The sequence below is a fragment of the Garra rufa genome, chromosome 19 (genome assembly GCF_049309525.1).
Source record: "Garra rufa chromosome 19, GarRuf1.0, whole genome shotgun sequence".
Taxonomy (NCBI): Eukaryota; Metazoa; Chordata; class Actinopteri; order Cypriniformes; family Cyprinidae; genus Garra; species Garra rufa.
In genome coordinates, this window is record NC_133379.1 from 32486030 (window position 1) to 32511060 (window position 25031).

At 40.0% G+C, this 25031-nt stretch overlaps 2 protein-coding genes across 3 annotated transcripts in view; one reads left to right on the forward strand and one right to left on the reverse strand.

Moving 5' to 3' along the window:
* The window catches only part of rhobtb3 (Rho related BTB domain containing 3), a 34028-nt gene extending 17620 nt beyond the window's left edge, over nucleotides 1–16408 (forward strand). Inside the window, exons 7-12 of the mRNA XM_073824028.1 lie at nucleotides 5937–6046; nucleotides 6175–6277; nucleotides 6475–6648; nucleotides 8604–8770; nucleotides 15208–15304; nucleotides 15842–16408. Coding sequence (XP_073680129.1) covers nucleotides 5937–6046; nucleotides 6175–6277; nucleotides 6475–6648; nucleotides 8604–8770; nucleotides 15208–15304; nucleotides 15842–15960 — 770 coding nt within the window. The 3' untranslated portion in view covers nucleotides 15961–16408. The remainder of the gene's footprint in view (nucleotides 1–5936; nucleotides 6047–6174; nucleotides 6278–6474; nucleotides 6649–8603; nucleotides 8771–15207; nucleotides 15305–15841) is intronic.
* glrx (glutaredoxin (thioltransferase)) lies at nucleotides 15642–19769 on the reverse strand. Of its 2 annotated transcripts, none has more exons than XM_073824454.1 (3): nucleotides 19515–19769; nucleotides 19076–19191; nucleotides 15642–15975 (listed from the first exon to the last, which is right to left on the reverse strand). In XM_073824454.1, exons 1-2 carry the CDS (start codon nucleotides 19716–19718, stop codon nucleotides 19078–19080), a joined length of 318 nt encoding a protein of 105 aa, XP_073680555.1. In that variant the 5' UTR covers nucleotides 19719–19769; the 3' UTR covers nucleotides 15642–15975; nucleotides 19076–19077. The 2 variants fall into 2 exon arrangements, with proteins under 2 accessions (XP_073680555.1, XP_073680556.1); XM_073824455.1 differs by having other exon boundaries at nucleotides 15642–16114.
* Nucleotides 19770–25031: the final 5262 nt, after the last annotated feature.

The following is a 25031-nucleotide window of genomic DNA, read 5'->3' on the forward strand; positions in this document are numbered from 1 at the left end:
CCCAAAAATGAAAATTCTGGCATTAATTGCTCACACGTTTCAGTTGCGTTGCTATCAGTTTGCTTGTCTATGCAGGGTCAGAAAGCTCTTGAATTACATTAGAAATATCTAGGGATGCTCATTTCGGTTAATTTTCCTGACCGACAACCGCTGCTCGTTATCCGATCATTAACCGTTAACTGATAAAATTAGAATAATAAATTAGTTTAAAATAAAAATAGAATGCACGAGTATCTGTGATGATACATTAAAAATACAAGCAAATGTTTTATTTTAACGTGCAAACAGCAGCATACAGAGCAACAACAAAAACTGTATTGACATATATTTAAATTATCACGCATCAGCAGCGCTTCTGAGAACAGAGAAAATCTGAATGAAAAAAAAAGAATAATATAAATAGGCCTACACTAAATATGTATAAATTAAATAACTACCTAATTAAGATGACAAAACTAAAACACACTGAATCCTTTTATGCGCTTTGAAGAACTGTACCCGGTCTTAATATATTCTTCTCGTCGGACATAAAAATATATAGCAGGCCAGCCAATACCTCAGTGTGCCTAGTTTTTAACATGTCCACATGCTGTACGGATAGGCAGGACCGCTGCCTGTTAACTCTTAGATCCGCGAAAAAAACACCATCACAAAAACCCTTTCAATTTGCGGTTCGGGACTTCCATCCACTGTCATATGCGTGTGGAGAAGCGCGTGTTTTACAGCGTTCAGCAATAGCCAATCACAGACATGTATGTTGATTTGATTATCGCTGTGGCCAATCACAGGAGGCTATGTTACAATCCACTCACCAACCAAAGTGCCGGTTTCAGTTTTGCTGATTTCTACACTTTCGCGAACTCTCTTATTAAAACAAAGAAAGTGTTGGCATTATATAAATAAGAGATTAATTGTGCAGTGTAAAGGTTATTTTATTACTTTTTAATAACTTTATGAGATTGCGATGAACTACTCTAGGATGAGTGATAGCTTTCCAGTGATTGTAACGGGAGCGCCTATTACGCACTTTCTAGACTATAATTCATTCAGAATTTGAATACATTCACTCACGGATTCACTCTCTGATAACCCAATAACGCCACTTGCCATTGAGTTGCATATACTACATCTGTTTACTAAGTAAAGGTGAAGCGAAATATGTCTGTACAGCCACACTGCGCGTGTCGACATGCGCACGTGAGTAAACAGATAACTTACAAATAGCATTATTTCTTTCACCATGCAGCAAACGTAAAAAAAAAAAAAAGAATAGAAAAAAAACCTTTTAAACCGTTTAACTGATAGTAATAATCGGTTAAAATTCTTACTGTCGGTTAACGGTTAAACGGTCAATATGAGCATCCCTAGAAATATCTTAATTTGTGTTCTGAAGATGAACAAAGGTCTTACATGTTGGGAACCATATGAGGGTGAGTAATAAATGACAGAATTTTCATTTTGGGGTGAACTATCCCTTTAAGATTTTTAGCATTGTGATATTATCTTCATGACAGTTAGGCACTTTTTCCTCCCAAATTCTCATTACCGAAATTAAAATACAATACAATACAAACCATCAACAAACAAACAAATTTACCACTTAAAAATCAAAAGAAAAAATATTTTGCTTAAATAAAAGGTTGACTGTTTTTGGACCATTAAGGTTTTTTTTGTTGCATTATGACACCATTTTTAGAGCAATTAAGTATTTTTCTAAATATATAATGCAATTAATAAACAGTTTATCATTTAAATTGTACAATATTTATATTTTATCACAGTATTTGTTCAACTGCCTTTATTTTATGCTTTTAATTTAAAATTAATTGTGATATTATCTTCATGACAGTTTAGCACTTTTTCCTCCCAGATTCTCATTAGTGAAACTAAAATACAATACAAACAAATTTTCCGCTTAAAAATCAAAAGAAAAAAATAATACTTTGCTTAAAAAAGAAAGGTTGACTGTTTTTGGACCATTAAGATTTCTTTGCATTATGACACCATTTTTACAGCAATTAAGTATTTTTCTAAAAAAAAAAAAAAAAAATCTCCTCATGGTATATAATGCAATTAATAAACAATATATCATTTAAATTGTAAAATATTTATTTTTTATCACAGTATTTGTTAAACTGCCTTTATTTTATGCTTTTTAATTTAAAATTAATTGTATTATGGTAATTACGGACACATTACAGTAGTAAGTTTTTGTTTATATTGGCAGCTATATGGCGAACCACACAATACAATTATTGAATACAATAATACTGACAGTAATCTAGTGGTGTGAAAGCAGCATCACACAAAGCAATCTCTTTCACTTATTTATGGTTTTGTAGAAAAGCACTTTCAATTAAGCCATGCTTAATTCATTCTGTGAGCTGAAGAACCTTATAATAAAGAGGTTACCAAGACAAAGCAAGTAGTATAAAGCTGGTAAAAGCTAAGACTTTCCACAATGGTGCTCTAAACGTATTCTAGTAGCTTTATAAAATTAAGGTTGAATCGCTGATGTCACATAAACTATTTTGTCGATGTTCTTGGTAGCTTTCTGGACCTTGAATGTGGTACAATTCTTGCTGTCTATGCAGGGTCAGAAAGCTCTTGGATTTCATCAAAAATATCTTAATTTGTCTTCTGAAGATAAACAAGGGTCTTACGGGTTTGGAACGACATGAGGGTGAGTAATTAATGCCAGAATTTTCATTTTTGGCTGAACTATCCCTTTAATGCAAACAATGCAATGATTTTGGGGTGAAGTGTTTCCTAGACATATTTTTGTGACATTCACCCAAGTACACAATTGTGATTCTATGCCAGTATTAGCCTGCCACAACATTCCTCACAAGCCGGGGATATTACCTCCCGTTCCCCATTCTTTGGGACCTCTGATGCAAAATGGAGCCTGGGAGGATGGACATGCATCTTAATCAGGTGTTCAGACGGGGCTTTAACAGTCCAGGAAACAGGAATGGATATTATAGACTCATTTATCAGAGTGAGGCCATGCTCAGAAGGTGAGAAGGTGAGGCCCATACTGATGAGATCATCTCACCCCGATGCTGATATATAGTGTGATTTTTTCCAAAGGCCATTTTCCCCCGTGAACCAAGGGCGGTCGTTATATTATCGGAAATGATGCACGGAAACTCAATGTGCATGGTTTCTTGCGGATCAAATCCCACTCGGTTTGTGTCTAGACAGATTTACGAATGAGGCCGAGTTAATATTGAATCAGCTGAACTGTGACGGATGAACATTTTTATGTGACGGAACAGTGGAAACGATGTCTTTACTATGAAATAACACAGTTAAATATTGGTTTTATTTTCTTAGCTGTCACCAAAAATATTTGATTCTTGTGGAAAACAGCTGTTCTGCCTTCTTATTGTGGGTTTTTGTATCCTGGTGCAGGTAATGGAAAAGAGAATGCTGGGAAAAAGCTTAGACAACCTTGTTTTTAAAGGGATAGTTCATCCAGAAATTTAATTCTGGCAATAATTACTCATCTTCATTTCGTTTCCCAAACCGTAAGACCTTTGTTTATCTTCGGAACACAAATTAAGATACTTTTAATGAAATCCAAGAGCTTCCTGACCCTGCATAGACAGCAACACAACTATCACATTCAAGGCCCAGAAAGGCAGTAAGGACATTGTTAAAATAGTCCATGTGACATCAGTGGTTCAACCTTAATTTTACAAAGCTATGAGAATACATTTTGTGCGCAAAGAAAACTAAAATAGCTACTTATTTTAATGCTGTCCTTACGACCTTTTTGGGCGTTGAATGTGTCAGTTGCATTGCTGTCTATGCAGGGTTGAAAAGCTCTTAGATTTCATCAAAAATATCTCAATTTGAGTTCATTTTTGGGTGAACTCTTGGGTGATCTCATGAAAGTAATTGAAGTAATTGAAGTTCACTTCCATAACAGAGATGTATAGATAATGTACGCACCACCCCCTGGTCATCCAAGATGTTCATGTCTTTCTTTCTTTAGTCTGAAGAAAAAAGGGGGTGAGTAAATTATCTGTAAATTTTGTTCTGGAAGTGAACTTCTCCTTTAATATAATGTAAATTATGCCTCTTACTGAAATATGTAGTAGAAAACCCATGCAAGATTTACATTATTTTAAACATCCATATGTTTTATACATATTTTGTACTATAGAGGTGCCATTATTTCGATGATGTGAAATGGTTGCACTCCATAAGCTACTGGGGCTACCTGTTGCTATTTTTACCACAACACAACTAATAAAAATCAAATACTGGTATGACCACAGCTACTGAAAGAGCGTGCAGGTGGCGATAGATAGAAGCGTAGGCTTAAACCAAATGCCCTACTATCAAATTTTTCCACAAGGAGTCACAACACCCTGGATATTGAGTGAAATCGGCGCTGAGAATCTCCTTCAGCGGCAAGCATTGGCAAGTTTACAGTTTACATCCTGCCAAGATGGCATCTAGCGTTTCTTGTCTCTGCCGTTTGTAAGCTGTTACAGTAGCTGTGGTCGACTAAAAGCCTCTAAGGCATCAGGGCTGAAGTGGAAAGAACAAAGACGCTGGTCTTTAGGAAGTTTTACTCATCTACAGGCATCTTCCTATTCTTTTCTCCTCTTCTTATTGCTAGGAAAGTCCCAGTAGCTCATCAAGTGCAACCATTTTACGTCATCAAAATAATGGTCCCCATAGTCCAAAATGTGTATAAAATTATGTGGATTTTTTTAAATAACACAAGCCTTTTATGGGTATTTCAGTAATAGACATCTTTTATGTTATATTAAGCCATGCAAGTCTTAAAGGATTAGTTCACTTCCATAACAACAATGCACAGATAATGTACTCACCCCCTTGTCATCCAAGATGTTCATGTCTTTCTTTCCTCAGTCGTAAAGAAATTGTTTTTTTGAGGAAAACATTTCAGGATTTCTCTCTTTATAATGGATATGGATGGCGCCCCGAAGTTTGAACTTCCGAAATGCAATTTAAATGCACTTTAAATGCAGCTTCAAAAGGCTCTAAACGATCCCAGCCGAGGAGGAAGGGTCTTATCTAGCGAAACGATCGGCTATTTTCGAAACAAATTGACAATTTATATACTTTTTAACCTCAAATGCTCGTCTTGTCTCATCTCTGCGCAGCACATGCGAAGTCTGTGTGATTCAGGTAAATACAGTTAGGGTATGTCTAAAAACTCCCATCTTGTTTATGTCTTCAATGTCAAAATCGTCCTACAATGCGGTTTTTACCTTTTTTTGTTAAGGGCGTTTGAGTTTCTCTGTATGTTCACTTTGTAAACACTATGTCGGTACTTTTGCAGTGATCTAAGGCGATTTTGAAGTTAGGAAAGAAAATGAGACGGGAGTTTTTAGACATACCCTAACTGTATTTACCCGAATCACACAGACTTTGCATGTGCTGTAGTGCTGCGCAGAGATGAGACAAGACGAGCATTTGAGGTTAAAAAGTATATTAATTGTCAATTTGTTTCGAAAATAACCGATCGTTTCGCTAGATAAGACCCTTCCTCCTCGGCTGGGATCGTTTAGAGCCTTTTGAAGCTGCATTTAAACTGCATTTCGGAAGTTCAAACTTTGGGGCGCCATCCATATCCATTATAAAGAGAGAAATCCTGAAATGTTTTCCTCAAAAAAACATAATTTCTTTACAACTGAGGAAAGAAAGACATGAACATCTTGGATGGCAAGGGGGTGAGTACATTATCTGTGCATTGTTGTTATGAAAGTGAACTAATCCTTTAATACCTGGGGTTCCCTTTAAGAGTGCACCTTTGTTCAAACAGCAGATCTGAGCGGCCAGCGTAAAAGGTCGAGATTTACTCCGCAGTCAGCCGGACAGCCAGTTAATGCATGTGTGAGCAGGATGCATTCATGGGTCGGTGCATGTCAGTGATGTGTATTTTTTCGCAGGGGCCTGGGAATGGGAATACCTAGAGGAAGCCATCGCTGAAAAACTGAAGAACCCTCTGGCCGTGGCCCAGCTGATGGACAGAATACGCTCATTCGTTGGTAGAGAAAAGGTATCGCTGTCAAAGACTATTGAACTGAACTGCGCAATTTTTTCCTAATGATTTGCATGGCTGACCTGATTTCTCAGTCTTCATCGCCTAAGATTGTGCACTGCAGTGTCGATTCATTCTGGTTGCAGGCCTCCAGGGACGCACCCACACCCCGCTCTCAACAAGGTCCTTTGACACTGGGAAGCCTCTTCAATTCCCCTCTATACTCTGATGTCATCTTCATGGTGCAAGGCAAGAGTCAATGCTAACCCTGCATGTGCATGAACATGTACACACACACAGGCGCACACAATGGGGCATTGATTCAGTGCTCAAAGGTGGAGAGTACAAGGAAAGGGCTTGTGTTTGAGTCAGAGCTTCTCTGTAATGCTTGACCCCATGGGTGTAAGTGTGTTTTAAGAGGTCAGCTGTGCGTCTGCTGCTTTCAGGAAGCGTGCTGCCAGCGCACAGAGCCGTGCTTGTGGCCCGCTGTGATGTTATGGCTGCCATGTTCAGCGGAAAGTACGCAGAGGCACGAAGTCGTGTGGTGCCAATCCACGGAGTCTCATCTGATACCTTTTTAGCTTTCCTGGAGTACCTCTACACTGACACCTGCTGTCCAGGTGAGAGTGTGGTTTTCAAGGCTTTGGAACTGCATTAAGATGAGTAACTGATGACAGAGTTTTCCTTAATGGGTGAACTATCCCTTTAAATGCTCTTATAAAATAGATAGCTCTGGTCTTGGATGCTGATTAGTCAATAAAGACTTTCAGCTGTGCTGGAATACACTATATGATTCACTATATGACCTAACCTAGCTACAACTTATAAGAGAATTACCCATGTCTAAGAATCAATTGATGCATTAGAAAGAACTAGAAGTAGAACTAGACAAGTCTCACCTAAAAAAACTGGAATTTTCCATGGATTTGCATTGACCTGACCTGATTTCCTGATTATACACTATCAGTCAAATATTTTTGAACAGTAAATAATGTTTTTTAAATAAGTTTCTTCTGCTCACCAAGCCTGCATGTATTTGATCTAAAGTACAGCAAAAACAGTAAAAAAATTTTTTACTGTTTAAAATAACTGTTTTCTATTTGAAAATATTTAAAAATGTAATTTATTCCTGTGATTTCAAGGCTGAATTTTTAGCATCATTACTCCACTCACATGATCCTTCAGAAATCATTCTAATATTCTGATTTGCTGCTCAAAAAAACATTTATTAATATTACATTGAAAACAGTTTTCAGGTTTCTTTGATTAATAGAAAGTTCAGAAGAACTTGTATTTGAAATAGAAATCTTTTGCAACATTATTAATGCCTTTATCATCACATTTGATCAATTTAAAGCACCCTTGCTAAATACAAGTATTCATTTCTATAATTTCTTTCCTAAAAATAAAAAAATTATACTTACTCCAAGCTTTTGAATAGTATAGCGTATAATGTTACAAAAGCTTTTTATTTTAGATAAATGCTGATCTTTGGATCTTTCTATTCATCAAAGAATCATGAAAAGAATAATGGAGTAATGAAGCTGAAAATGTAGCTTTGATCACAGTAATAAATTACATTTTAAAATATATTCAAATAGAAAACAGTTATTTTAATTTTATATATTGCAAGATTTTTTTTCTATGATTTATATCAAATAAATGCAGGCTTGAGCAAAAGAGACTTCTTTAAAAACATTAAAAATATTACTGTTCAAAAACTTTTGAATGGTAGTGTACATGTTCACAGTACTAACAGTATTCAAGGAAGAAGTATCCCTTTAATTAATTTGCTTCATAAAAACGTGTTTTATTGAAAACTTACACAACTGTTCAAAGGTTTGGGGCCAGTAAGATTTTTTAAATGTTTTTGAAAAGTCTTTTTTTGCTCACCAAAGCTGTATTTGATAGAAAAAATACAGTAAAAACAGTAATATTATGAAATATACTTAAAAATGTAATTTATTCCTGTGATGCGAAGCTGAATTTTCAGCATCATTACTCCAGTCAATGTTGAAAACAGTTGTGCTTTTTAAACATTTTGTGGAAACTGATTTTTTTTTTGCAGAATTACATAATTACAGCATTTATTTGAAATATAAATATTTTGTACATTTTCGTACTTATTTACCTTTGATCACTATAAATGTATTTTTAAAAAAACTGTACAAACTTTTTAAATGGTAGTGTAAGTTCCTAATTTTTTTATTATGTTATAATATTAATATTTACAATACGAAGTGAGAATAAAGGGGTTCTTTTGTGTTTTGTCCCCAACAACGTCACTGTACTGTGCAACATAATCCAGATGTTTCAATCGCAAAGACATGTGGTGCTTCAAGTCATATTTATCATTAAACAATGAAGTAAGGTTTACTGTGTCAGATTGCCTCAATCGTTCTGTCAATCAATGTGATTGATGGTTTCCCGCTCATATCAAGGACATTAAACAACACTGTTGAGAGAAAAGACACAAATAAAGACTGAGCTTGATTGACAGTGGGTGAATATGAACTGAGGCTGATGGAGGGGGAAGCAGGAGGTGATTGACAGTGCTGTGTGTCTGTTTGTTCAGCCAGTGTGCTGCAGGCTATGGCCGTGCTCGTCTGCGCAGAGATGTACCAGGTGAAACGGCTGCAGCACTTGTGTGAGGTGTGTGTCTGCGCGTATCTTCAGAGTATGCCCAGTCGAGAGCTAGCGTCTACAGGCATCAGCGTGATTCGCTTACTGAAAAGAGCAAAGGTGAGTTTTTACACCTCTATTCTCCTTATTTGTCCTGCTTGTTAGTGCAAGCAGTTTTACCATTTACCGCACATTGTTACTCAGCTAATGAACTGGAAATCTCCCCACGTTGAAGAATGAGGTTGATATCAACAGGTGTTTGTTTGATGACCTTTTGTTTGATAAAGGTTTCATTCATTTGTTTTGAGTGCTTTGAACCCATAATATCACTATAGGACACTGCTAACAGCGGTCTACAGTATGTTAAAAAGAGAGTTTATCCAAAAATGAAAATTTGATGTTTATCTGCTTACCCCCAGAGTATCCCAGATGTAGGTGACTTTGTTTCTTCATTAGAACACATACAAAGATTTTTAACTCAAACCAGTGCAGTGAGTCATATAATGGTATTCAATGGCATCCACGGCTTTGAGAGCCAAAAAAACATACAGACAAAACCAAACAAAACCCTGCAGCTCGTGACGATACATTAAGGTTTTAAGACACAAAACGATTGGTCTGTGTATCAGTTTTGTCTGTGTATGTTTTTTTGACTCTCAAAGCTGTGGATCCCATTGACTGCCATTATATGTCTGACAGACTACAACAGTTTGAGTTAAAAATCTTAGTTTGTGTTCTACTGAAGAAACAAAGCCACCTACATCTTGGAAGCCCTGGGGGTAAGCAGATAAACATAAAATTTCCATTTTTGGGTGAACTATCCCTTTAACATAGTTAACATACTATGTTAATGTACAGTCGTGGCCAAAAGTTTTGAGAATGACACAAATATTAGTTTTCTCAAAGGTTGCTGCTAAACTGCTTTTAGATCTTTGTTTCAGTTGTTTCTGTGATGTACTGAAATATAATTACAAGCGCTTCATACGTTTCAAAGGCTTTTATCGACAATTACATGACATTTATGTTAAGAGTCAGTATTTTCAGTGTTGGCCCTTCTTTTTCAGGACCTCTGCAATTCGACTGGGCATGCTCTCAATCAACTTCTGGGCCAAATCCTGACTGATAGCAACCCATTCTTTCATAATCACTTCTTGGAGTTTGTCAGAATTAGTGGGGTTTTGTTTGTCCACCCGCCTCTTGAGGATTGACCACAAGTTCTCAATGGGATTAAGATCTGGGGAGTTTCCAGGCCATGGACCCAAAATTTCAACGTTTTGGTCCCCGAGCCACTTAGTTATCACTTTTGCCTTATGGCATGGTGCTCCATCGTGCTGGAAAATGCATTATTCTTCAACAAACTGTTGTTGGATTGTTGGAAGAAGTTGCTGTTGGAGGGTGTTTTGGTACCATTCTTTATTCATGGCTGTGTTTTTGGGCAAAATTGTGAGTGAGCCCACTCCCTTGGATGAGAAGCAACCCCACACATGAATGGTCTCAGGATGCTACTGTTGGCATGACACAGGACTGATGGTAGCGCTCACCTTTTCTTCTCCGGACAAGCCTTTTTCCAGATGCCCCAAACAATCGGAAAGAGGCTTCATCTGAGAATATGACTTTGCCCCAGTCCTCAGCAGTTCATTCGCCATACTTTTTGCAGAAGATCAATCTGTCCCTGATGTTTTTTTTTTGGAGAGAAGTGGCTTCTTTGCTGCCCTTCTTGACACCAGGCCATCTTCCAAAAGTCTTGGCCTCACTGTGCGTGCAGATGCGCTCACACCTGCCTGCTGCCATTCCTGAGCAAGCTCTGCACTGGTGGCACTCCGATCCCGCAGCTGAATCCTCTTTAGGAGACGATCCTGGCGCTTGCTGGACTTTCTTGGACGCCCTGAAGCCTTCTTAACAAGAATTGAACCTCTTTCCTTGAAGTTCTTGATGATACAATAAATTGTTGATTTAGGTGCAATCTTAGTAGCCACAATATCCTTGCCTGTGAACCCATTTTTATGCAAAGCAATGATGGCTGCACATGTTTCTTTGCAGGTCACCATGGTTAACAATGGAAGAACAATGATTTCAAGCATCACCCTCCTTTTAACATGTCAAGTCTGCCATTCTAACCCAATCAGCCTGACATAATGATCTCCAGCCTTGTGCTCGTCAACATTCTCACCTGAGTTAACAAAACGATTACTGAAATGATCTCAGCAGGTCCTTTAATGACAGCAATGAAATGCAGTGGAAAGTTTTTTTTCGCGATTAAGTTAATTTTCATGGCAAAGAAGGACTATGCAATTCATCTGATCACTCTTCATAACATTCTGGAGTAAATGCAAATTGCTATTTTAAAAACTTAAAGTGCCCCTATTATGCCATTTTAAAGGTAGCTAATATTGTTTTATGAGTCTCTTAAAACAGGTTTACATGTATGCAAGTTCAAAAAACACTTTAGTTTTCTCGAAAAATAGATTTAATTTTACCCAGTTTCTAAATGATTCATAAAGACTCGTGTGAAGCAGTTCGAAGAATCAGTCTCTCTAAACCCCTCCTTTCTGTGAGCCCTCACTGCTGTGATTGGTCAGATGGTGCAGTCCTTTATGATTGGTCTACCGCTACAGCGCAGAATGAAACGCCCATTGCCATAACTGAAAGACAGCTGTGGAGACCTGTCAATACATAGAAAAGATGGCCTCGATTTTACCCTATCAATTCGAGCCGGAGTCTGACGATGAAACGGTTGAAGTGGCACATCGTCAAGAAACTGTTTCGCAAGCACACAGTGGTAAGTGTTAACTGTGGAAAGTGCTTGCAATTTGCTTTTGTAAGCGAACCGGGCACACCTCTACATTGGAATTGTACTGCTGAGGTGGTGTTGTTGAAAAAATGAATGTTAACCACTCATTCTTTGTAGATTCATCTTTCGGACGGGCATATAAAACAAATTTACTCTCACAGCGCAGGATACAGCGTCTTCTTGACATGATGTAATCCACGTGAAAATTGTACTGTTTGTGGGCGGGCAAGTTGTTCGCGACATAGAACGTGGCGGACATTATGCAAATGTGTAGTTCGTGACGTGTGGCCGTAACAGAAAAAGATTCGAATTGCTGACGACTCGTTTAGGCGAATGTGAGCCGACTCTTTTTTTTGATAGACAAAAACTTCATTTATCGTGCACTGTCGGCATCACAACTTTGCAGATAGTTTATGTTCACATACAGCTACATGACACACTACATGAAATATCATATTTGAAAAGGCATAATAGGGGCACTTTAAGCAGCAACTTTTCCAATTTCCAATATTTATGTAATTCTCAAAACTTTTGGCCACGACTGTAGTTAACATATATATCCGGAAAAAAAGTATGTGAACCAGTATGCAAAGATATATTTTTCAACTGTAATAATACACTACCGTTCAAACCTTTGCAGTTGGTAAGATTTTTTATGTTTTGTTTTTTTCAGCCTCTTGTGCTGACCAACGCTGTATTAATTTGATGAAAAATGTTGTAAAAACAGTAATATTGTGAAATATTATTACAATTTAAAATACTCATTTGATGGTAAAGCTGATTTTTCATCATCATTACTCCAGTCTTCAGTGTCACATGATCCATTAGAAACCATACAAATATGATGATTTGCTGCCCAAGAAACATTTTTTGTTATTATCAATGTTGAAAACAGCTTAATATTTTTTCGTGGAAACTGTGATTTATTGTTTTTCATGATTCTTTGACAAAATATAATTGTCATTATTTTTATAATAGAGTATTTTAGTAATTTTAGTATCATTTATATACTGTTATTTATATGGAATATAATTTTTTATATACACCGGTAATATTTCAAAATATTATTCAAAATTTTGGGATCAGTAAGATTTTAAATGTTTTTTTTTTTTTTTAAGAATTCTCTTCTGCTCATTAATGCTGCATTTACTTGATCACAAAAAAAAACTGTAATATTGTGTTATTATAGTTAAATAAAATAAAGTAAAATAATGGTTTTCTTTTTTGAGGACTGAAAACATTTTTAAAAAAGAACAGCATTTCAGTAGTTTGTATCGCAGGAATAAAATACATTTTAAAATATATTCACATAGAAAAAAGTATTTTTTTTTTTTACATTGAAATAATATTTGACAATATTACTGTTTTTCTGGATTTTTTGATCAAATAAATGCAGCCTTAATGAGTATAAGAATCTTATTTAAAAAAATATTTAAAATTTTACTGATCCCAGACTTTCAAACAGCAGCGTATGTATTTATTAATATTTTTAATTAGCTGTTGTTTTTATATTTTCAGTCTTTATTTTAATTTTTAAGATTTAGTCATTTTGTTATGTAGTTTTGTCATTTGTATGTGCTTTTGATGTTTTTCCCCCAATTACAATAACTAAATTATTTCTAGCTATAATAATTTTAGTACTTCAGCTCAAACTTACCTATTTCAGGCAGTTGCCAAAGCAATTTCTAATTTTCGTTCAGGTATTCCATGTATTATTTAAATATTTTTCAATTACCGAAAATTATTTTTGATATAGTTAAAGGGATAGTTCACCCAAACATAAAAATTCTGTCATTAATTACTCACCCTCATATTGTACCAAACTCGTAAGACCTTTGTTGATCTACAGAACACAAATTAAGATATTTTTGATGAAAACCAAGAGCTTTGAATACACGGAAGAAAAGAAATTGTTGAATAAAGTTGTTATTTTTGTTTTCTTGGCACACAAGAAGTATTCTCGTATCTTCATAAAATTACAGTTGAAGCACTGATGTCACATGGACTATTTTAACAATGTCCTTACTACCTTTCTGGGCCTTGAACGTGTCAGTTGCATTGCTGTCTATGCAGGGTCAGAAAGCTCTCGGATTTCATCAAAAATATTTTATTTTGTGTTCTTAAGAGGAACGAAGGTCCTATGGGTAGGGCTGCACGATTTTGAGAAAAAACCTAATTGCGGTTTTTCTGACAAATATTGCGATAGCGATGCGATTTTCGATTTTTCCGTTCAACACTTTTAAGTGCATAAAATTAAAATTATGAATAAAAAAATGTTGTTACTTTTATGACACAGAGGGTTAAATTAACTGCATACATAGTGATTGAGGTAATGAGATTGTTTGATGCTTTGTGATTATTTAATACCTGAACCTAAATACCAAAGAATAAGAAGACATCATGGAAATTAACTTAACCACTGGGTCATTTGTTTTTAAATTTAACAATCTTAAACACTGAAAAATAGAAAATTAATTCTTATTAGATTTAGATTTTACGTCGACATACTTTAGCATTTAGCATTCTTTTGCTCCACATCATTCTTCGCAAATCCAAAATAAGTCCAAACAGCTGAAGTACCACTAGTGATGCAACGGATCACAAAACTCACGGTTCGGATCATATCACGGATTTTGAGTCACGGATCGGATCATTTTTCGGATCAGCAAAAAACAAACAAAACAAAAAGTTTTTTTTTTTTTTTTTTTACTAATTACTGAATGCTTACATTAAGTACTTCTAATCTTAATATTAAGTAAAGATCATGTTCCATAAGGATATTTTGTAAATTTCCTTCTAAAAACTACTAGCTGAACTAATAAAATCAGTAACAAAACAAGAACAATTACACAAATGACAAGTGTAGATGGATACAACATAAAGTTACTAATAAAATCAATAATCATAGCATTCAGGTGCGGAGATTTAATAATAAATTGTAAAATAACTAGTGCTTCTGACTGCAGGTATTTATAGGACGCTGTCTCTTTAAGGCCAAATGCACGTACCTAATACCGGCACGCATCTCTTTCTCAGCTGTTTCACAGTTCGCTGAAGACATACGACTGTGTTTACCAGAATACCAAAACGGGTATTTAAACAGAACTTTGTATGTACGTTTCCGTCCAAATAGAAGTTAAAGAGGAATCAATCTGTGTATATCGCGCCTCTCTCTCTCTGTGCGCGTGCTCGCTTCAGGTGTGTGCGGCAGCGGCAAAAAATAAAAAAATCAGCATGCGTGTTCCCTTTTTAAATTGTTTGAATTGGTAAATTGGCAAACATGTGCTAATTATAAACTTTTACTCTATGATGGTTAAACTTAACAGTTAATCCGCGAATCACATGCGTGCCGAACCGTGGGGGTTGGTCCGTTTCGCGAGATTCGACCATTTTGATTGGCTAATAGGTTTCTCACTCAAATGTCAGAGGCGGGGGAAAAAACCTCAGCCTCCTGAGGTTAGGTTATTGCGGGAGTTAAAACCTCAATATCGATGCGATAAAGGTTAATCGTGCAGCCCTACCTATGGGTTTGGAACAACATGAAGGTGAGTAATTAATTACAGAATTTTCATTTTTGAGTGAACTATTTGGGTGTCTTTTTCCATGCATACCTCAAATTTGCCTTAAATAATTGCTAAAAAAAAATATATTGTAAGTACAGTAGTACACCATCCTGAAAATACCACCTGTGACACTTCCAACATGTTTATCAGTCTCTAATATTCTCTAATATCTGATCTCATCCTCACTCTTTCTTTCATCACAGTGTCATAATGCTGACCAGCTGTATGTCTGGCTCCTTCATTTCATTGCCAATAACTACCTGATCTTCAGCCACAAGCCTGACTTCCTGGAGCTATCAGGTGAGCCATCCGCTTGACCACCTGGAAAGGATGTTCAAGCGCATTAGAACACATGCACACATGATCATCTCTAACTGTGACAAAAGCCAGTTCCCAACGCCCTGAGAGCACTTCTAACAGCTGGTGCTCCCCACAAGCCAATGCAAATCAGTACCGGCTTCTGTCAAAGCTTTATTATGAAACACTGAGAGCAACTGTAAGGTCACTTTCGAAATGAATGAATCATCGTCACACCTAATTAGCACGTCCTGCCCTTGCACACGCACTGGGAGAGTAAATAAAAAAGTGTCGCCAAATGAATTGTGCATTTGTGAGTCAATGAATAGAACGAGCAAACTGTGATAAGAAAAAAATTTATTTTTCATCAAGCTTCCTTCAGATTTCTTGCATTGTTTTTATACACTCAATGAGAAACACATATTACGTTACTGTCAGTCAGAAGTACAAGACAAAGAGAAATCTGGTGGACGGATATCATGCTTTGTTTAAATGCATTGGCATTCGGCAGGAGAGTCCTGATGATGCTTTTCTTGACAGATGAGGAGCGTGAGCAGGTTGAGCGACTGCGCTGGCCCTCCAGAGGTTATCTACAGGAGCTCAGTGAGTACCAGCAACGCAGACGGCAGATCCGCAAGTCTCGCTGTAGCATCATGTGACCCCTTCTGGACGCCCTGCGGACCGGAAGGGGGGGCGAAAAACAGAGGATGCAAATTGGAGATTTGTTTAAATACAGGATGAAAGAGACCTTTGTTTGACTCCTGGGTTGACGGTGGGGATGTACTGTAGTCACACAAACTTTGACCTCTGACCCTGTGATATAAAGGAGACAGCTGTGAATTCTCACTGGACTTGCAGTGGATCCTGTGCGTCAATGTGGATAATACTATATCTTCTATATGGACGATTACGGCTGATTGGTGCAATAAACTTCCTCTGCGATGGATTAATCCAAAGTATTAAACAGGGTAGGGTCGATCTTATACTCTCTCCAGAGATTGATATGTCACTCTCATGGTCAGCCGTGTTATGTCATGGTGCGATATCTTTCTTTCTGAATTCAGTGGTTACTCTGGCAATATGACTTGAATAAATTTCAAATATTTATTTTTGTTCCCCCATGAGATTAATTTGAATTTTATGCAACTATTTTTGTAACATGTACATCTGAGATTTTTATTTCAACTAATACCGTACAAAGTACGCATCCAGCATGTGGATCGCCTCTTAGTGCAGTTGGTATGGTCGTCGTAGAGCCGATTCTGGCTGTCTTTAGTCTAGTCCAGTTATGTTGACCCTCATCTCATGCTGAATAAAGACATTTTAGAAGGAAGTGTGTTTGTTCTGAGAGTCTGTGACTACTGTTTGAAATATTTATCATTGCATTGCATTTATCATTGCTTAGCCATATGTGACCCTGGACCACAAAACCATCTTAAGCAGGTCTATAGGTCAAAATTACAGATTTTTCTTTTATGCCAAAAATCATGAGGATATTAAGAGAAGATCATGTTCCATTAAAATATTTTGTACATTTCCTACCATAAATATATTAAAACTCAATTTATGATAAGTAATATGCATTGCTAAGAACTTCATTTGGACAACTTCAAAGGCGATTTTCTCAATATTTAGATTTTTTTCACCTTCAGATTCCAAATTTTCAAATAGTTGTATCTTAGTCAAATATTGTCCTGTTCTAACAAACCATACATCAATGAAAAGCTTATTTATTCATTTAGAATAAATTTTAATTTACCTATATAACTGGTTTTGTGGTCCAGAGTCACATATATACTTCACAGTAAGCTAGTATTTCATTTAATTTTAAACATTTTTAGGGCCATCATTTATTTTTGTAACGATAAAAATGGTTGCAGAATTTTTATCTAATTTTGTTTGTACCTTTGGCAGTTCAATCAGCTGAGTAAAGTAAAGATGTTAATATTCACAGACGATTCATTATTCTGAAAATGCATCATGCATCATGATGAATGTTTGCTCTGAGAGTCTTTGACTTAAATCAATTTAGTTTACCTTGATGAACTAAAATAACTAAAACACTGAAGTAAAGCCTACATAGTACATAAAAAACCCAAAAGCTAATTAAAGTCACAAATAACTAAAATGAAATGAAAACAGAAAAACAATACACAATTTTGGGATGGTAATATGAAAGCCCATTTCCACCACTGAATTAAACATTATAAAAAAAGGTAATTGCGACTTTTTATTTTACAGTTCTGACTTTTTTCTGGCAATTCTGACTTTTTTTTTTTTTTTTTAGAATTATGAGATATAAACTCACAATTTTTACTTTTTTATGGTGAAGTCAGAATTGTGTGACATAGGCCTAATCTCGCAATTGCGAGTTATAAAGTCAGAATTGTGAGACATAAACTTGCAATTCTGAGAAATAAAGTCAGAATTACGAGTTTTCTAAACTCACAATTCTGACTTATTGTGCCCTTTTTCAAACTTGAGTAAGTCAAAATTGCATGGCACAAACTTGCAAGCCGAAATTCTGACTTTTTTTCTGCAAATTATGAGATACAAATTCACAATTCTGAGAAATGAAGTCAGAATTGCGTGACATAGGCCTAAACTCGCATTTGCAAGTTATAAAGTCAGAATTGTGAGACATAAATTTGCAATTCTGAGAATTCTGAGTTCTAAACTCACAATTCTGACTTATAGTGACTTTTTTCAAACTTAAGTTAAGTCAGAACTGCGTGGTACAAACTCATGAGCCGAAATTCAGACTTTTTTCTGCGAATAATGAGGTATAAACTCGCAATTCTGAGAAATAAAATCAGAATCGCGTGATAGAGGCCTAAACTCGCAATTGTGAGTTATCAAGTCAGAATTGTGAGATACAAGCTCTCCATTCTGAGAAATTAAGTTAGAATTGCATGATATAGGCCTAAACTCGCAATTGTGAGTTATAAAGTCAGAATTGCGAGACATAAACTTGCTATTCTTAGAAATAAAGTCAGAATTGTGAGTTATAAACTATAATTGTAAAGACTTTTTTCTCAGAATTGTGAGTTATAAACTACAATTATAAAGACTTTTTTTCAAACTCGAGTTTAGACTTTTTTTCTCAGAAGAATTGTGAGATATAAACTCGCAATTCTGAGAAATGAAGTCAGAATTGCGTGATACAGTAATTGACTTAACTCGAGTTTGAAAAAAGTCACAATAATTTCAAATTGCGAGTTTATAACTCGCAATTTTGACTTTAAAACTTGCAATTGAGAGTTATAAACTCACAACTCTGACTTGTGACTTTTTCAAACTCGAGTTAAGTCAGAATTGTGAAATATAAACTGGCAATTCTGAGAACATATCAGTCTTTTTTTCAGCCTCAAAACTGGACTTTATAACACAAAATTGCAAGTGTACATCCCACAGTTCTGAGAAAAAGTCAGAATTGTGTAAAAAAAAGAAGTCAGAATTGCAAAATAAACTTGCAGTTGCAGGAAAACAAGTCAGAATTGTGATTTATTTCTCTCAATTCTGACTTTATAACTCAAAATCGCAAGTTTAGGCTATATCATGAAATTCTGAGAAAAAAAATCAGAATCGTGAGACAAAAAAGTCGCAATAATCTTTTTTTTTTTTTTTTAGTGGCGGAAACAGGCTTCCATATGGTGGCCACTTGATGTCTTATGTAAAACCTGGGCCCTGAAGCTAAACCAGTTTAGAACCCCCAGTGTAATTATGCATATATATTGTTTTAAATATTTTATAAAGAAGGACTGTTAGGTATACCTTCACTGCAGAGATCCGATTGCCTGCAACATGCCTTCCAGCTTTCCAGTGCGGTCCAAACCATCGACATCACTTCCTCCTCCAATACACTGTTCCCCTATGAAGACCCGAGGAACCTGCATAGAATACATGGAGAATACATAAAAGTGTAAACAATTACATGATGAACAAAGCACGTGACTAAACATTTGCAATGGGCAGAGCTGCTGGTCAAGCTATTAGTGACTCAGCATTTATGTGACTAAGCGAGTAAAAAATAATCTCGTCATGTTTGCAAAACTACTTAAAATTAATTTAGGAGAAGATTACAAAAACGTTTAAATTTCAGTTCATACACATAGAATGTGTCCGTGTGACGTAACCACTAACGGTCTGGACTAATATAACAAAAATGTTATGATATATAATAAATTATTATATAAGAGTAACAGCTACTCACGGTGCGAGCTCCTGTGATCTGTTGCAGATGGTCTTGAATGCTGCCCATGTCACTGCGTCCGCTAATGTCAATCCATTCCAAGTGTCCACTTTTGAATTTATACTTTGACAAAACATCCTTGGCGAGTATGCAGTAAGGACAGCTCGGCTTCAAAAACACAACTACTTTGTCACCCTTAATTTGCGCTTTAACAAATTCTGCCATTGTTCTTGAAGCAACAAGCACAGCTTTTCACGACTGCAGGGTAACGTTAAACAAAACAATAGGTTACTGTCGTAACCCCGGTTCTCTGAAACATCGAGTGGAGAGATCCACCTATGGGAAGGGCATCCGTACCTGACCTCTGCAGAAGCATCCAATTGCACCAAGTCTGGCTTGACAGACAGGAGCGCGTGCCCACTGGCAGGTAAGGGGCCGCCCCTTACCGAGCGCATAAAAACCCCTGCACGCGCTACCTTTTCTCAGTGAGCATATTCGCTTCTCGCGGCAAGCGGGGCAAACTTGGTGGATCTCTCCACTCGATGTTTCAGAGAACCGGGGTTACGACAGTAACCTATTGTTCTCTTTCATCATCTCGTGTTCGAGATCCACCTATGGGAGATATGGACAGCTCCCCGGTTGCCCAATACACTCACAGTGAGGCCCTGTAAGCCAGAGGACGGTCACCTGGAGAGGCGGTGCTTGACACGTCACTAAGGATCAGACCCCCATAATAAGCATGAATACCAGCCGTGCAAAAATGAACAGTGGTAACATGCACATAATATGGCCACACACCTCATGCTGATATATTAATAATAATATATGCACACATAATAAAGATGTGTGTGGGGGGGGGGGGGGCAGATGACTTGCTTAGAAACATGAATAAGCTGAGTTGGACCACTCAAGCCTAAGGTGTTAAGGGTCCGAGGGCGCAACCCGACGAAGAACCCACACCTAAAACAGAATGAGCTACCGGGGTCTGGGTGACATCCAGCCGGTAGTATCTGACAAATGTATGTGGTGAGGCCCAGCTTGCAGCGGCACAAATGTCCTGCAAGGAAACCCCGTTAAACAGAGCCCAGGAGGCTGCCATGCCTCTAGTGGAGTGAGCTCTGAGGCCCTCTGGAGGACGCACTCCCTTAGATTCATATGCCAAGGAGATGGCTTCCACAAGCCAATGAGAGAGGCGTTGCTTAGAAATGGGATTCCCTGAGTTTGGAGGGGCCCAAGAAATGAAGAGCTGGTCGCTCCTCCTGAAAACGCTGGTTCTGTCAATATAAACCCGTAAGGAACGAACAGGACACAAAGCGTTTAGCCTCTTATCCTCTGTAGAGGAGAAAGGAGGAGGATGAAAAGCGGAAAGCTGAATCACCTCGCACGTGAATGCTGGGAAGCATTTTGGCATGAAGGCCGGGTTAGGCCTTAGAAAGACCTTATCTCCATTGATGGAGAATTTCGTGCATGAGGAATGAATTGAGAGTGCATGCAAGTCACTGACACGCTTGGCAGATGCCAGTGCCAGGAGCAGAGCTGTCTTAAGTGACAGAAGCTTGAGAGAAATATCTCCCAGCGGTTCAAAAGGATATTGAGACAAGACCTCCAGCACCATGGAGAGGTCCCATTCTGGAATCACTCTTTTAGTGACTGGAAGGGAGCGGCGGGCACCTTTCATAAATCTACGAATGAGGGGGTGTTGCCCCACCGTCGTGCCATCAAACCCAACATGACATGCAGCGATAGCCGCCAAGTAAACCTTAATAGTGGAAAAGGATCTTCCACCATCGATAAGGTCTTGCAAAAAGCTCAAAATAGCAGTGAGTGAGCACTGATATGATATCAGCCGGCGCTCATCGCACCACTGCTCAAACACACGCCACTTACAATTGTAGAGGGAGCGTGTGGAGGAGGCTCTGGCATTCTGAATGGTAGCGACAACACGTGGGGGGAGCCCCAATGTGTTTAAGTTCGCCCTCTCACGGGCCAAGCCCATAGAGCCACCCTGTCTGGGTGGGGATGGTAGATCTCCCCGTTCGCCTGAGACAGGAGGTCCGTGCGTAGCGGAAGAGGCCACGGCTGTGCATACAGAAGAGGAATTATCTGTGCCAGCCATGGAGATTTGGGCCATCTGGGTGCTATCAGAATGAGAGTCAGGCTCTGTTCCTTCACCCTGGCCAGAGTGGGCGCTATTAACGATAGCGGAGGAAATGCGTAGAGGAGCACATTGGGCCATGGATAGGCCAGTGCGTCCACGCCGAGGGGGGCGTCCTCGTCCCGTAGCGAGAAGAACATAGGGCACTGGGCGTTTTCGCGCGAGGCGAAGAGATCGACGGTCGCCTGACCGAACCTCTTCCACAGTTGCCCCACTATCTGAGGGTGGAGGCGCCATTCCCCATAGAGCGGGTTCCCCCTCGATAGAAGGTCTGCGCCTCTGTTCAGAACGCCTGGGACATGAGTCGCCCGTAACGACAGGAAGTGTTGCCTGCTCCATATTAACAGCCTGTGAGCTAGAGCATGGAGCTTTGAAGAGCGCATCCCCCCTTGGCGGTTGATATAAGCCACGGCTGTGGTGTTGTCGCAACGCACCAGCACGTGATGCCCTTGCAGGCGGGGGAGAAAATGAGTCAGAGCTTTCCAAACAGTGAGGAGCTCCAAATAATTTATGTGGGCTGAGTGAAGTGTGTTTGGCCACACACCGTTCACTGTCCTGCCCTCCTGAGTGGCACCCCATCCTGTTAAGGAGGCATCTGTCGTCACCACTTTGCGCATCATGATTGCCCCGAGGGGCGTTCCATGAGCGTAAAACCCCACATTCCTCCAGTGGCGCAGCGCTGCAGTGCATGTGCGCGTCACCGATACAGAGCGGCAGAGATCGCGTAAAGGGCTGAGATGAAGAGATAAAACCCACTTCATGAACGCCCTCATTCTCAGAAGGCCTAAAGGCAGGACATGGACAGCCGAGGCCATAAGACCCTGTAGCCTGAGACATGTGCGATACTGTATCCTCGCCCCCTCTCTGAAAAGCGACAGGCAATTCAGGAGGGACAGAGTGCGCTGTTGCGAGAGCCGCGCGCGCATTGTGATAGAGTTCAGCTCCAGCCCCAGAAACACCACATTCTGCGTAGGAATGAGATTGCTCTTGCTCGCGTTCACTCTGAAGCCGAGCGCTGTGATGTGAGCGAGCAGACGGGCTGTGTTTTGTATCGCTTCCTCTCTCGAATTGGCTATGATCAGCCAATCGTCTAAGTACGTCAGGATTCTGAGTCCCGCTGCTCTCAGCGGAGCGAGTCCTGCCTCCACACACAGACAGAACGTCCTCGGGCTGAGTGAGAGCCCAAAAGGAAGAACTGTGAATTCGTAACAAACGCCTTGGTAGGCGAAACGAAGGAATTTTCTGTGTGGGGGATAGATGCTTATGTGGAAAAAAGCATCTTTCAGATCGATCACGGTAAAAAACGCAGTGTGATTTACGGATCTTAAAAGAGAGGAGTGATTCAGCATTCTGAAATTGTATTTCCTGAGATGTTTGTTCAACACTCTGAGATCCAGAATAGGGCGGAGAGAACCGTCTTTCTTCGGGACTAGGAAATAACGGGAGTAAAACCCCTGACTGCTTGAATGTGGCGGTACCACTTGCACCGCCCCCTTCTCGAGAAGAGCGGAGATTTCGTCTTTCAGAATGTGAGCGGAGCTCTCTTCCGTGTGAGAAGAGAGAATTCCGTTGAAGCGCGGGGGCCTTGTGGCAAACTGAAGTCTGTACCCCTTCGTTATTGTATGAATCACCCATTCGGGAGCTGACACTGACCGCCAGGCTGCGACATGATTCATTAGAGACCCCACACAAACCGGAGAGTTGCTTTGGGCTGCCAATTCGTCCGGTTCGCTCATATGTGATGCAATGGCGCCATCTAGTGGACAGACTAGGGACGGCGTGCAGGGAACCAGAGAGATGTTCTCTCGCTGAAACGAATTCATTTGATTCGTTTCTATCAGAGTGTTCTTTGTGTTTTGTGTGATGTTTGTGTTGGGGAACACATGGGCTGAAGCCTTTATTGTTTGGGTGAGGGGAATAAAGTTTGCTTGTGTACTTTTCCTCACAACGAGCCCCCCGAACGTGGGGCAACGACACACAACAGCTGCAGAACACATGGGCTGGTCGAGCCCTCCATGAGAGATTCTCCGTCTTTTGGACGGAGTCCCTTGGGCAAACAGCGAGTCTGACGGGCTTGTGGCCCGTGAACGTAGACTCGGAGCCCTTATCGATCCAACATCAGGCCGGCCGCTTCCGTTTCGTGTCGGAATGGGTGGGGTGGGATGGTTTTCCTGCTGCAGCGGCAGCAGCAGCCGTGGTAGGGGTTGGTCTTCCCCAGGCCTTCGCGGAGGGTGGGTTACCCTGTCGCGGAGGTGGTCTGTTGCGAGGCTTATCCTTCCCCTGTTGGAACTGTCGTCCCGTGACGGGGGGGATAGGCAAGCGCGCAGGGGGCGCCTGGCGTGGCGCTGCCTTCCTGGGCAGGCATAGCTTAAAAGCCTCGTCCTCTTTCTTTTTGTCGTCGCATCGCTGTTGCATCAGTGCGACAGCGGGGCCAAAGAGAGCCTGGCCAGGCTCTACTGGAGCGCCCGCGATGCGCCTCTTCTCGCTGTCAGGGAGACCCGACAGATTGAGCCAGAGTGCGCGCTCCCCTACCACCGAAAGCGCCATGGAACGCCCGCAGGCTTGGACAGACTGACGGGCATTACGGAGGACGAGGTCGTTTACCGTGCGGATCTCCTTCCACAGGGAAGCGGAAGGGGGTCCCTTTTCTATCTGATGTCCCAAATCATCCAAAAGCTCCGCTTGGTAAGCGGAGAGGAGAGACGAGACATTAAGAGCTCTGACTGCCAGGGACGAGGACTTGTAGGCGGCCTGGTAGACAGAGGCGGAAAAGCGGTCCATTTTATTAGGCAAGACCGGTTTCGGAGGGGCGAGCAACCCACCCTGGACAGGGCTAAGGTGTCTGGCAATCGACGGCTCAATGACAGGGGGATCACCCATGCCGAGCGTTGCCATATCTTTTACCTCAAGGCCCGCGAGACCGTGTTTGAGGTTTAGTGGATCGCCCCAGTAGTGCTTCATGTGCTTCGCGCACGCTGGGAGGACGGGGAAAAATTGCTTTCTCGGGCCGGGAGGGAGTCCCAGCAGCTTCCCGTCATAAATATCCCGCTCCTGGTCGGAAGCGCTCTGTGGCGCCGGCCACTCGATTTTGAGCCGCGCGGCCGCGCGTTCACAGACGTCCAGGAGGATAGACTGAGGTGTAGGCGCAGGGGCGTTCATCTGGGGAAAGCCGGAGGGCGGGAAGGCCTCCTCGTCCTCTGACATCCCGAGAAGGCCCGCGTCATCGTCGTCGCCGCCGGAACCGGCCGGTTCGTCGGTCAGCGGGAGGATATCCGCGAAGATGTCCTCTTCGGGGAAAGCAGGATTGGGCTGGTCAGCCCAGTTGAGAGACGTTGCACCCCGGGAGTTCCCCGGTTGCGCAACGTCATCACCGACTCCACCAT